The sequence below is a fragment of the Folsomia candida genome, unplaced genomic scaffold (assembly GCF_002217175.1).
Source record: "Folsomia candida strain VU population unplaced genomic scaffold, ASM221717v1 Fcan01_Sc008, whole genome shotgun sequence".
Taxonomy (NCBI): Eukaryota; Metazoa; Arthropoda; class Collembola; order Entomobryomorpha; family Isotomidae; genus Folsomia; species Folsomia candida.
In genome coordinates, this window is record NW_019091200.1 from 2,129,397 (window position 1) to 2,142,624 (window position 13,228).

The window sequence follows — 13,228 nt, forward strand, 5'->3', positions numbered from 1 at the left end:
TTTGTACATAAATACACGCGTGTCACTATTCTTCTTCTTGGCTGGAGATGAGATAAGTTGAGGATGCATGGTGGGGGTGGATTGGATGGATGAATGGAGATGGTGGTGATGAAGGTTGGAAAAATAAGCCTGGCTGGATTTTGTTTAATCATAATCATTACGAAATATGTATGTAGCAGTTAAACTATCAACTTCTGACTCATAAGTATTTAAATATGATGCAATCTCCCATTTACAATTAAGATCAGGATTATTGTCTTTATCGTAAAAATACGAAATGTGTTGTTAAATGCAGTTGTTAAACTATCAACTTTTGATCGGAATCATATTTATGATGTAATCTCCCATTTACAATTAAGATCACAGGATTATTTTGTATTTATCGTAAAAATCCCCAGACTATTTTTGTACCAAAATCTGTTGAGTCGTGTAGCCATCATAAAACTTGTTCCCATTCGATAAATTTGACACTATCAAAATTGCACAGGATTCTGACATTTCTAATCGTACTGCATTTTTAAATTATTTATAGTAATTATTTATTATTAAGTGAGTGATAATAATGTTTATTGGTTTGGTGTTAACATGCATACACAACAAACCACTTGACCAGCATGAGTTTTTTTGAAGAGCTTGTTGCCATTGATAAGGAAAGCTATCAGTAATTACTTCATGGTTTGGTTTGGTTTTGTTGATGGCCTGGCAAATTAGAATAAATACGTAGGCAGAATCCCAGGAATTTGCAGTTGTTCCCAAAATAAGTGGAATGTTTATTAAACAATTATTAGAGAATAATATTAATTATTTATGTCGTTTGTTGACGGAACAAATTGCAAGGTTTTTGTTGAGGTTGGTTGCGCCTTTGGTTAAATATATTCGCATTTGTAATTTGAACTGTGACACACATTTCATTTGTTGATATGTATGAGTGAATATTCGTTAGTATCATATGACTTTGTGGTGTGGTCAACGTTTCATATTTGTTAGAGAGGCGGAGGACAGGAAATGGTTGATGATAATATGCGCAATATTTACATACATAGGATGAATTTTTGTAAAACTACTCCATATTTTGTTATCTTGAGCAAAAACTTATGCGCAATTCTAATTCAATACAAAAATCTTGGTGTTAATCATTCTTGTGGTGGTGAATTTCTGATATCCGCTTCCTGCCGCGAAATAAGAGATGGTCATTGTTTATCTTACATAATTGATAAGTCGGGTCATGCTTATTTAAGTACGGCGAACTGCGACGTTCGAGTTAGCAACTACTAAATTCCCACAATTTCCATCTCAATTCGTGGAAATGCAGTCACTCAGCAAATTGGCATCTGTCTGCGTCCTTTAATTGACAGCTACTACCCACGAACCATAAAAATTCCTTCTTTTCGCGTATCATCAATTAATATGTTTTTCTTCTCTTTTATTACAGTGTGGAAACTGCCGAGCAGTATTGCACAGCGAGCAGTACAAATATTTCTGCCAGGGAAGCAACCTCATCCGCTGTTACCGCTGTGGATTCATGGACTTCCACTTTGCCAAGGTATTTACATACATTTACACACATTTGCATACATGTTAAAAATGTGACAATTTCCAGCTTGAGGAGAAATTTGTAAAATCCAAAATCACATTTTCCCCTTATTTTCCAGGCTTTGGAGTCCGTGTACGAGAGGGTCGCACCGGACCAGTTTGACAAAATATTGAGGATGCAAAAGGTAGAGGAGAAGATGCGAGTGATGAGGATGACAAACTCACTGGCTGCTTAACCTCATCAAAATATCACTTATTCAGCATCCTAATTTTACTTAGTTTCCAATTTAGTTAGTTAATTACATATGACGAAACAAATTGACCGGAGCATATTTACACACAAAAAAGAATTCTATATGTATCTCCGAATATATTTTCTTCAAAGAAACCATTAGCAGAAAAATATGATTTTCATTTCACTCTGATTTCCAACGACCTAAGTTAGTCTTATAGTTATGATTTATGTATCACTGTTTCTGTGGCATGCATGATCCAAATGTAGGAATAGTAGGATCAAATACATACAAATTATGAGATGTAATGGACTCGAGGAATTAATTGTTGGCTCTCCAAGAAGATTTATCTATGTACGAGAGATGATATATTATATTTACATCATATTGCACTAAATATATACTTACACTAGATATAAATAGTTGGTTAACTCTAGGACGAAATTAGCTCTTGCGGAGACGTGCGTAGCAGTAACAATAAATCAGGTAAGCTGCATACTAACAAAGTATGTACTCGAAATACATGCATAACAAATTAGCAAAAGAGGAGAGACCATCAGCCCGAATGATAAATAGGATAATGGAAAAAAGCCTGTTTGCAAGTATATGAACGTGAATGAAATGGTGGTTGGTTTTCGTTCGTAGCGTGAAATGAGGTGAGTTGCTTAATGGGAGGGAAATGATATATTAGTCTATTTATATTTCTATCAATTTCTACTAATTTTCTAGTTTTATATAGTTATCATCCAAACCTTTTAAAACTTTGTAATTTGATATTTTCCAAGAATTTCGCAACTTTCTAGGTCTTGATTAAGAATTTGATAGGAATTATATGGGTAACTTTTGGGTAGAGAACTTATTAGAAGAGGAAAAAAAACACCTGCGTGATAAAAGTGAAAGTCGGACTGGAAGGAGGCAATAATAAGTAACAAAAAAATCCATGCTATTCTTGATTGTTGATTCTGTCGTGAAATTGCAACTTCTTGAACATGCACCGGTGCAATTAGGGGAAAACATCTCGATGAAATGAGACAGGCAAATGTACGGCCTACGTTACGGGGCAGGTTGAATCTGATGTGATCTGAATGTGAGCTCTTCTGATGATATTGCCAACTTTCTAAATAATCCACTTTTCCAATTAATCCAATCGCAAAAGAAAAGTTGTATTTGTTGGTTGTAAATGTCGCGAAAAATCAAAATTAGTCCGATTGTTGGTGCACGCTAAAAAGCAACCTGTCCCTACGTGACCGTGACATGAGATGACGGATAAATGCGTGTAGAAGCGGAAAATTGGAGCGAGTTTGCATAGAAGGCAAAGTTTAATTAAATTAGCAATTAGGATAATCATCTCCTTTTCCATTGGTACCTTTCCCTAGGAAAAATAAAATAATTATTCTTAGAATCATAAAAATTGCACACAACTTTTTTTAAGGTGATAATGAGCTCGGACTGGAAAGTGTATATTAAAAAGTAGTGTCAGTCGTTAAGGAAGCCGGTGTGTGGAACTTATAGCTCATTTTTGAGACTGAGATTGGAATTGGAATGGAGAAAAATTGTGTACATATTGCATTCATGGGTAAAAGTATATATAAAATAAATAGCAGTAGGATTTTACGTAGCTTACTTGTTAGCACACTAATTAAGGTCTCCATTTGCAATCCACATTTCCCACAAAAGTCTATCATGTAGTACTACATATGTAATATTTAATTATAACGTCTCTATTTACATATGTACCCTCCTCTATTTGCATAATACTAATAACTATAAATTGCTGACAGCAAGCTTTGAGATTCCTTATTTATGAATCTATTTATGGGATGAATAAATCCTGTGCCAATTTTTTTACTGTCTGTCGTATCGTGTCGTCGTACGTACAAAGTACAAATATTTAAAAGCATGAGAAACAATGTAAACTCTGTGTACAACTTGTGAAATTGGCCTTGTGTTTTTATTTTGAAAAAATTTGTGAGAATCTATCGCTGTCCGTTTTCTTAATAATTAATTCACTACGGTTCGTTCGAAAAAATAGAGACGAAAAAAATCTGAGCGGTTATCTGGCAGATTTTCTTTTTTTACATGGCACAAAAAATAAGGTAGAAAAATTTAAGGACTTTTGTCTCTACTCTTTTTGAATGAAAAGTAACTAGACTGCTTTGTAATATGATAATTAATTAATACGCTGCTTTGTGATGGCTGTTTTATTGATGAAAATGTGTGTGTCTAAATCTTGGAGAAAGACTGAGTATTCATAAATTGGAATGTAACATATTGTCTCAAAAAATACTTTATTTGGTTCGAAATTGAGGAATGACGTCAAGTACAAAAAAAGAGGCGATAGACTGAGCAAAAAATTGGATTTACATATTATTATGACAAAAGTTTTAGCAAAATTCCATACAATTTTTTGGACAAGAGTCAAAGTTCATAGCAAAAAAAAAAGAATATATATATCATGATATTATATTATTACGCGTCTTGTGATTGAATTACATACATCGCCATTATTATCACCAATTGCAGATTATCTACCTTTATAAATTATGAGAGAAGCAAGACTACACTTTTTTCCATTTTTTTTTTTAAATTTCCCAACTTTTTGAAACCGATTTGTCACAGCAAAAATATTACATACAACACAGTGTCAAAGTGAAAGTGTGGTGTGCATCTGGTCGTACATATATCGGGATGGAAAATTTTGAGGCTAATAAACGTAAATAAATGTTACCCACTTAAATAATCATCAGATGAGAAACTCTCAACTATGGCGATCCATAAAATTTAGAGAGTCGCACTGTACCTGACAAAAAGGAATGGTGAACAGATTTTCGAACCCTTTCGATCAAATCTTTTAGTAGAAATCGATTAAGAAAAGAAACAAACAGTATAAAGAACTGGATCAGAATAGTGAAATGAATATGAAAGAAAGGACCATCTCGATTTTAATATTCATGCGGAAACATCAACAGAATTATATTTGGTTGAGGAAGTGACAGAAGTTGGTTGATGTACAAATATTTATGAGAATTGGGATTTTAAAAAGTTTGACCGCTTGGCTTGGCATATTTTCAGAGAAAGGTATAACAATATTTTGTATTTAGTAGTTATTTATTTATTTGATTGCAAATGGAGAATTAGGGTAAAAAAACTAAACATTAAGGTATCATTATACATAGTTTTAACACTAGAGGTACCAGCACCTGCATTTACCCACACGAATTTATAGCATCCATATTGTACGATACATGACATTATTACATAATATGTGTCATCGTACTTATGACATGATTGCTGTGGGTGTCACATTTGTATTTATTAACAGTTAATTAAATAAGATATTTAAAAGGGCTTAATTTATTGGTGGTGGGTGAGAATGAAATGAATTTTGGGACTTAGCTATGTGGTTCTAGTAAATGGTGTAAATTTGTAATATATAAATTTATGCGTGTAATACACCGATGAACGAACAACGCCACGCCACAAAATGAGGTACATAGGGGCGAGTGCATTTTTTGTGTGGAATGCTAAATGCGAGTATGTGTCAGTGAATTTACTTATAAAAATAGTTTACTAGAGTTAAATTCTAAGCTAAAGTTAGTCCATATCTTTCTTTTCCCATGTAATTCACTCTTCTGAGTTGCAAAAAAATACAGTGACCAACTTCTTTACATAACATGACCATGCGAATAATATGCAATTCTTTATCTGGCGGACGTGAAATATTGTTGGGTTCAAGTGACGCAGAAAAAGTGGATTGTTTTTTAAAAGCAGTTTGGTTTTGAAATTCTATATTTTTATTTTGAACAATGGACATTTTTTAATCTGTGTCAAAATCTCATGTGTCACTTGTACCCAAAACAATCCCATCCGAAAGCCCAGAGTCAGTCCATAATAAAAAAGAACCAGACAAAAACCGACCAACAAACAACTCGACTTTAAAAAAAATTGTAACTTTATTACCGGTTAAGAGACAGGCTGGTATCATGGAGCAAAATCTGGACTAGGAAAAAGTTGGAGAGATCCACAATTCCAATCCAATTAATAGAATCAAAAAGTACCCCTTTTCACATAATAATTATATTTCAAACTTTCCGTTCAAAATTTTTTACTTATCACAAGTATTTCTGCTCCATTTTCTTTCCATATGCTTCTATCTAAATGGATAAATTACATTAACTGTATTTTACTGCGTGGGTCGAACTAACTAATTGTCGTATGTATGTACAAGCTTTTAGCAATTTTTGGCTTTAATAATTCCCACGCAAAATCCAATCCAATTTTGGTTTTGATAGGAAAGGCTTTAAATTTCCAAAATTTATGGGTTGTTTGTAGAGCGGAAATTGATGTTCAGTTCATGCACTCACTCCCACCCACACACACGAAACATAACATAATTGATCACAACGTACATATTAATTGTTTTGAAATACTTAATTTACTTACTCGACTTTGTATTTTAGTACAGTTTAGCTAAATATAAGAGGAATAAGTGCATGGAGTGAAAAATACGGCGTCATTCTAATTACACATTTTTACGTAGGGGTGGTGACACTATTATTAGAAGGTAAATAACAACAACTCACAAAAAAAGTACAGTACAAGGCTAGTCTGAATTTTTAACGGGGATCGAAGCGGTGTTTATTATAATAGTGACGACGGGATAAAAGAATGACAACGGGCTATAACAAAATAGAAAAAGAATCAATCCAAAATTAGATGGAATCTAATTATTAGTCATCCGAATTTTGTGCTGACTCTAAAACGAAGCGCTTATATTTTGCAAATTTGCAATTACAGGAGATACATAAATATCTTTGCTAAAGAAAAATCTGTAATTGTAATTGCAATCATTTATTACCTTAATTAATTATCACATCACACCAATCAGATTTCTTAGTCGGAATATATAAATTAATTAATTTTCCTCTTAATTCTTAGAACTGCCACCCTTAATAATTTACATAAATCTTTTACCATTGTCGTCGTTTACAAAAAACGTCACATGTTTAGAATCATCCATAATTTAATGACATTATTATCACTCGCTTTTGATGAGGAATGGGACGAATTGACTATTTCTAAAATCGTAGTGAAAACCGAATGTACATATATTTTTTAAAATTTACATTAAAAAATTGACAAGTTTTACGGTAATAAAATCCGGAGAAAATTAGTAGCGGTGGTGGGCTTGCGTTCTTTTCTGCTGGTAATAAAAGGTCTTAGGATGGTAATAACGTAATAAATGCGTTCATATACTTGATTGATTGATGGTCTCTTCTACATAAAATTTGCTAATTTATTACCAATTACAAAAAATTTGTATTCTGATTGGAATACAAATAGGAAGAAAAAAATCATTGCAAAAAAAACTGTCAAAAAAAGTTAGTGTAATTCACAAATCCCTTCTTTTCGAGGAAGGAGATCTTTTCTTTTCCTCTGGAAACTACAAATTATAAGTAAATAAAATGATAAGTCTAACTTAACTAAATACTTGATAAGGTGTTTAGAGGAGAAGTAGTAAAAGTCATATTATGGAGCCACGTCACACTCGAGATCCATTATCGTTTCGAAAAAAAATGTTATCTAATATTTACCACGTACTAAAAATAATACATAATTATTAAGGGCCCGGGGGAAGATTTACTTGATTTTATGTTAGCAACAATAATTGCCAGGGCCCCAAGATTATTATCGCTCTGTTAGGTTACGACCACAATTAATTGACACCGTTTCTATGGGACACTCACGTTCAAAAGCTTTGGTTTTGTCACTGCTTTTGAAAAAGTTTCCCTCAAGTCCCTCAAGTTTTTGAAAAAAGTTGTTTCTTTTGTTCCATGGATACTCAAAATGCAATTCCTGCCATTAATTTGGCAATTCTAAGCCAATTTGTCCTCACTTTACGACCAAATATCTCCACTGCACAAGAGGGCAGATCGTCAAAAAAAACTCAAGTAAAATCTAAAGATATGATTAACGCATTAAACATAATTTAAAAAATCTGCCCTCTTGTGCATTGCTGAATTTTATCGTCAAAGTTGACGTGATTTCTAAGCAACTTCCCCCAGGCCCTTAATGTATTATTTTATCGGTACTAATCTTACTTATTATCTTATCTTGTTAGTAATTATTATGTAATAAGTTAAGTTGGAGGAATTATCTCCAACATTTATTTAGTGGGTAGACTTTAGAAGAAGATGAGTTAGAAAAAAACTGGTGAATCATCATATTTACCTTTTATAATAGATCAGCATACATAAAAATTTCTTGTATAATGATATAAAAATAATAATAAGAAATAAATGATATAAAAATTCCACCGATTCAATAATATTCTTTGTGTTGTATCTCATTTTTTTCATTTTTTTGTTATCATCTACTCCCTGGATTTCAACTCCACTTTGAAAAGTGCAACTTTTCCATAATACTCTTTGTTGTATGGCATTTTTTTCATTTTTTGTTATCTGGATTTCGACTTGAAAAGTGGAAGTTGTCCTTGGATGAAGAATGGTGAACGTGAAATGTACTGGCACGATTTGAAACATTTCTTTTTTTCGTACAAAGGCATGATCTCCTGTGAAATCTGGACTGGACTTTTCTTCACCGTGATAAAATAAACTGTTCGAAACGGAATGTAGCAATAGGGTGAAACCAAATGGGAAATCCGAAATCTAAAATCCCCGAAACTACATTTAAAACGGTCGAACCAAAAAATTCGACATTTTTGACCTAATCACCGTGGTGCCGTGACCTTATGACCTATAGCGCTTATCTTCGAACTTATCCGTACTTCAAAAATTAGATACACGATGGTGAAATTCGAATCCGTTGAATAGTTAGAGCTCGTACTGACGGACGGACGGACGGACAGACAAGGCATTCCCATAACAGGGTTTTCACCATGATAATAATGTATATCGTGAATTAAGATAATATCCTCCTTCTCCTCGTTGCCATTATTACCTGGATGGAGTTTGAGCATCCAAGTGGAACGAGGCATGATGGCCTGAAGAAGAAAAACCAGTTTGTAACTATTTAATGGTCAGTACTTCTACTTGTGAATAGTCAAGTCACCCAATTCTCTAGCAGAAATTGAGGTGAAGTGGTGGGTGGGTGGATAGTGGACTGGCTTAGCTGCTATTAAATGAAGCTGGATAAGACTTGTTCTCCCGTCCAGCACAATTCCAGTCCAGAACCACATTTCTCTTCTTCTGCTACGGAGTAGAATGTGTAATTCGATTCAAATTTCTTCATGCCTTTCATTCCTCGGTAACCTTGGCACTCCTTTCGCCCAAATTGTGGACTTGATAACATGTTTTGCTTACAAATATCTATGCATCCACTTCCTTTCATCATACACGAACGAAACACATGCATGCATGAACTTGATTACAAATTATTAAGAGTTTCGTTCTTGCGTAGTTGCGTGTCATTTTTCTTTTGTATGAAAATAATGAAATGAGTCCCCGTTTTTTTTTAAAGTGAGAATTTACGAGTCTCAATTTTCTCTCTGGAAAGAGAAAATTTTCTTTCTGGAAGAATTTTGAGCAGTGGCCGCGGAAGCCGGGGGGACATTAACATTGCAGGATAGGGGGAGGTAGGGGTTGATGCGGACATCGAATAACCGTGGGGACACTGTCCCTCTGTCCCTACGCTTCCGCCGTCACTGATTTTGAGCCATCATAAATAACGGTCCTAATTTCGGTCCTTTCTACATTCGTTCGAGTTTATGTAAGTTTTAGTTCGGACTGAATTTCCTTTCTTACAATTCTCAACCCCCCAAAAACCCGCAGTATTTGCATTGCATTCGTTTTGTGGGTGGAAAAACAAACCGGAAACGTTAAGAGAAAACTTTCCCCTCCTACATTCGTATGAATGACTACCCCTTCGGGTATGGTAGGGACCGACGATATCTTAAATCTTCTTGACAGTTAGAGCAGGACCAACGTTTATTGAGGTTTCTTTCTCGGAAGAAAAACCCTCGCGTTTATTTTTTACTGGCAGCAAAACTTGTGTAAGACGCTCGATTAACGCTTATCACCAACTTGTTATTCTTCTCCCCAACGTCGCCGTCGTATAACCAGTAAAACGACATGACAAGCTCAAGAAAAGAAAAGAAAACTGCCCACATTTTTTTTTCGAGGTGGAAATTTTTGAAATTTTCCAGATATTTTCAGGATGCACACATACATTTTTTCCTCTCCAGCCCGAGAAGAAATCAGTATTCGGGCCGAGTGAGTATGTTTCATGTCCCGGAACGGTGAAGGAAGCTGCTGGTGAAACCTAAATAGTGCACACCCAGAAAGGAAGCCATACAAACATACCATTAGAGCAGCAGCAGCGGCGTCCCTCCGGCACAGCAAAATCCGGGGCTGAATGTGCTTACGTGCAACTCACAACGGAGTTCACAGGCTGAACTTGAACCAAAAATTCACAGAAACGTGTCTCAATTCACGCACGTTATGTAATCGAAGCGAACATACAATAAAAATCGTGCACGGGAAAAGTTTATGTGTAACATTACATTTCCTTGTATTTTTTTGGTAGGGATGTTTCATAAGTTAAATTCTTATGTAAGAATTTTCTACAAATATTGATGTCATATTTTGAAAAAATGCAATATGCAACTGTATCCTCCTAAAATGAGGGAGAGAAAAAGTAAATAAATATTGCAAGAAGAAAGTAAAAGCTGTGAAAAAAATCGTGCCCGAAGAAACTTGATGAAGAACATTTCCCCATATTTTTTTTACAGGAATATGTACTTCATACCTTAAATTTTTAAGAATTTCAAGAGAATATTGGACCCTATCCGTAAAAATATGAAACTGTATCCTCCTCCTAAAAGTAGAGAGAAAAAAGTAAATAAATATTCCCGGAAGAAAGTGAAAGTGGTGAAAAAAATCCATTTTCTCCATCCTCGGAACCATAATGGCTCAACGCGATCAACATTCTGAACATTTCCCTAGGTCTGGTTCAGTTCAGGCAGCAGCAGTTTCTGGTATTTTCACTCCAACTGACATCCTTCCCTCTTCTCCCACCGCTCCCTCGCTCCCCCTCCGAAGAACGCTTCCATTTGTTCCAGAACTTTCTCTCTCTCTAAAATCCACTCATTACACTGCTTCTCCTGCTTCTAAGCCCCAGCACTTGTGCATAGAGATCGATAAGACTGAACTTGAAACTGGAGACCTAAAGAAAGAAAGCGAAAGGGAGAGAGAAAGAGGGTGGGTCATGGATCCAGCTTTCACTTTCTTTCACTGGGACACGCATGTACGTACGCATTTCACCACCACCACCACCAGTCCACCACCCACTCCCTCATCCGCAATGCATACAAAGAGTAATAAGCAAGTTGAGCTATTTACTTATTGCGATGCGATGCCTCTCTTCTGCCCAATAAAAAATTTACTGCTGCGTACTTTCCCCGGCACAATTTCCGGCCTGGTTTAAACTTGGAATTACTTTTCCCTGCGTAAAATGCTGACTAGATTTCTAAATTACTGCTTTTAACAACTGCTTGCTGCGTAGTAGTTTTCGGTTCCACTTGGTAAAATGAAATTAAGTAAGGCTTTGTTTACGCGTACATATTTATTTACGTAGGAGGAGGTGGAGGTGGATGCGTGGTGGCGTGGTGTGGCGTGCCGCATTTAATATGCTCAAGCAATTTCCTCTCCTCTCTCCAAGTTCAAGGGTAACGAGGAGAAGAAGAAGGAGCAGTTTTTGAACTAACTAACCCAGACAGGAGAGAAACCACAAATGGACGAAGAACGTAAATTATATAGAGGGGCAGGCAGAACTTGTGGTGATGGTCGCTTTCATTCCGTCACTTTTAAATAAGAAGGTGTATGAAATGAAATGATTCCGATACATGGATACGTGTTGGACTCTCTTTTCATTAAAAAGGCCAGTTGGCTGACAAGTAGGAGTTTTTAGTGGGGATAAAATGCATGCAACAGTGTTTCGGGTGGAAGTTTTCATTTGCAAGAAATGACGGGAAGAAAGTGATTTCTTGCAGGTATTTTGACCTGCAAGAAATGCAAGATGCAAGGAACTATGCCCCGACACTCATACAACGCGTGGCTGGATGGCGCATATTTCTTGCACTTTCTCCCAGTTTCTTGCACCTCACATTTCTTGCGTTTCTTGCTTTCCAAGAAATGTACCAAACCCACAAGAAATGAAACACTGGCAAGTTACCACTTGCAAGAAATAACTGCAAGAAAGTGGTTTCTTGCAGCATTTTTTACCTGCAAGAAATGCAGGTTAAAACTTGCATTTCTCACAGTTTCTTGCATGTCTTACTTTCCAGTGCAAGAAACGAAACACTGCCAGCCTGCCAGCTATCTGCGACGTTCCTGCTTTGCTGCGGTGTTTTTCTAAAGACAGTAAAATTATTTATTGCCAATTTTCTCCTTCTTCTTTTTCTATCAGCCAGGGACCAGACCAGACCAGGCAGGCTCATTCAGTCACGGGCAGATGATGATATAGCCTGAACTTTGCCATTAGTAAGGTAGGATTGGTAGGAATCGTGCGAGGAATAATCACACAAAGAAGGAAATGTTATACAACACGAAAAACGAAACATCAAACCAGAAGCGGGTAATAAAGTCGATACTTTACGACGATTTTGTTGGCAGATTTGACGGTCCTCTCTCCTCTTTAGTTGCCTGCTGAAATCAGACCAGACATTACAGAAAAAAGAGATTCATTCAGGGATGGAGGACATCATTTAATTCAAACGACGACGCGATGACGACGTGAAGAAAGGAATAAAAAGGAATGCACCACGTGTCGTATTAAATGGAGGAGGAAGAGATAAAATTTATGCATGGAACAGGCAGATGATGCATAATTTTTCCAGTATTTAACAAGAAAATGAGAGATTTCATCGTCTCAAATTATATTTTTTATAAGCTTTCTTTTCTGATACAAGTTTTTGTGTAGATTTTGCTGCACAGGTAAAACAATGATCAGAAAGAGGAATAAATGCAAATGAGGGGTTACAACATCTCAAAATATATTTTTATATACAAATTTCTGCTTAGATTTTGTTGAAACAATTTTTTTTAACCTTACTAGGAATTTTGAATAAATTCTTAGGAATATAAAAAAATCGTCCCCCTGGATTTGCCCGATGAGAGATTACTCAAAATATATTTTCTTACATGCTCAAATAGAAATTTGTGCCCAGATTTTCTTGAGACAACCGAAAAAAAACTTAGAAATTTTGAATAAATTACTAATAAAAAATATTCGACCCCTGGATTTATTGTTAATAGCTGAGAAATTTTGAATAAATTCTTAGAAATGAAAAAAATCGTCTCGGATTTGGCAACTGAGTAATTAAAACACCTGAAAATATACTTTTTAACATTCTCATATATAAATTTCTGCTTAGATTTGGTTGGGCAGATAAAAAAACCTAATCAGAAAAGTGAAATTTCAAATGAAAGATTACAACGTCTCAA

At 35.3% G+C, this 13,228-nt stretch overlaps 1 protein-coding gene and 1 long non-coding RNA gene across 2 annotated transcripts in view; both read left to right on the plus strand.

Moving 5' to 3' along the window:
- LOC110853543 (headcase protein) overlaps positions 1-8,096 on the plus strand; it is a 32,699-nt gene extending 24,603 nt beyond the window's left edge. The window contains exons 8-10 of the mRNA XM_022101818.2: positions 1,433-1,543; positions 1,653-1,718; positions 7,888-8,096. Coding sequence (XP_021957510.2) covers positions 1,433-1,543; positions 1,653-1,718; positions 7,888-7,890 — 180 coding nt within the window. The 3' untranslated portion in view covers positions 7,891-8,096. The remainder of the gene's footprint in view (positions 1-1,432; positions 1,544-1,652; positions 1,719-7,887) is intronic.
- LOC118436496 lies at positions 1,725-7,541 on the plus strand. Its single transcript, XR_004835504.1, has 2 exons — positions 1,725-2,252; positions 7,110-7,541. It is a non-coding gene; the product is annotated as an uncharacterized LOC118436496 (long non-coding RNA).
- Positions 8,097-13,228: the final 5,132 nt, after the last annotated feature.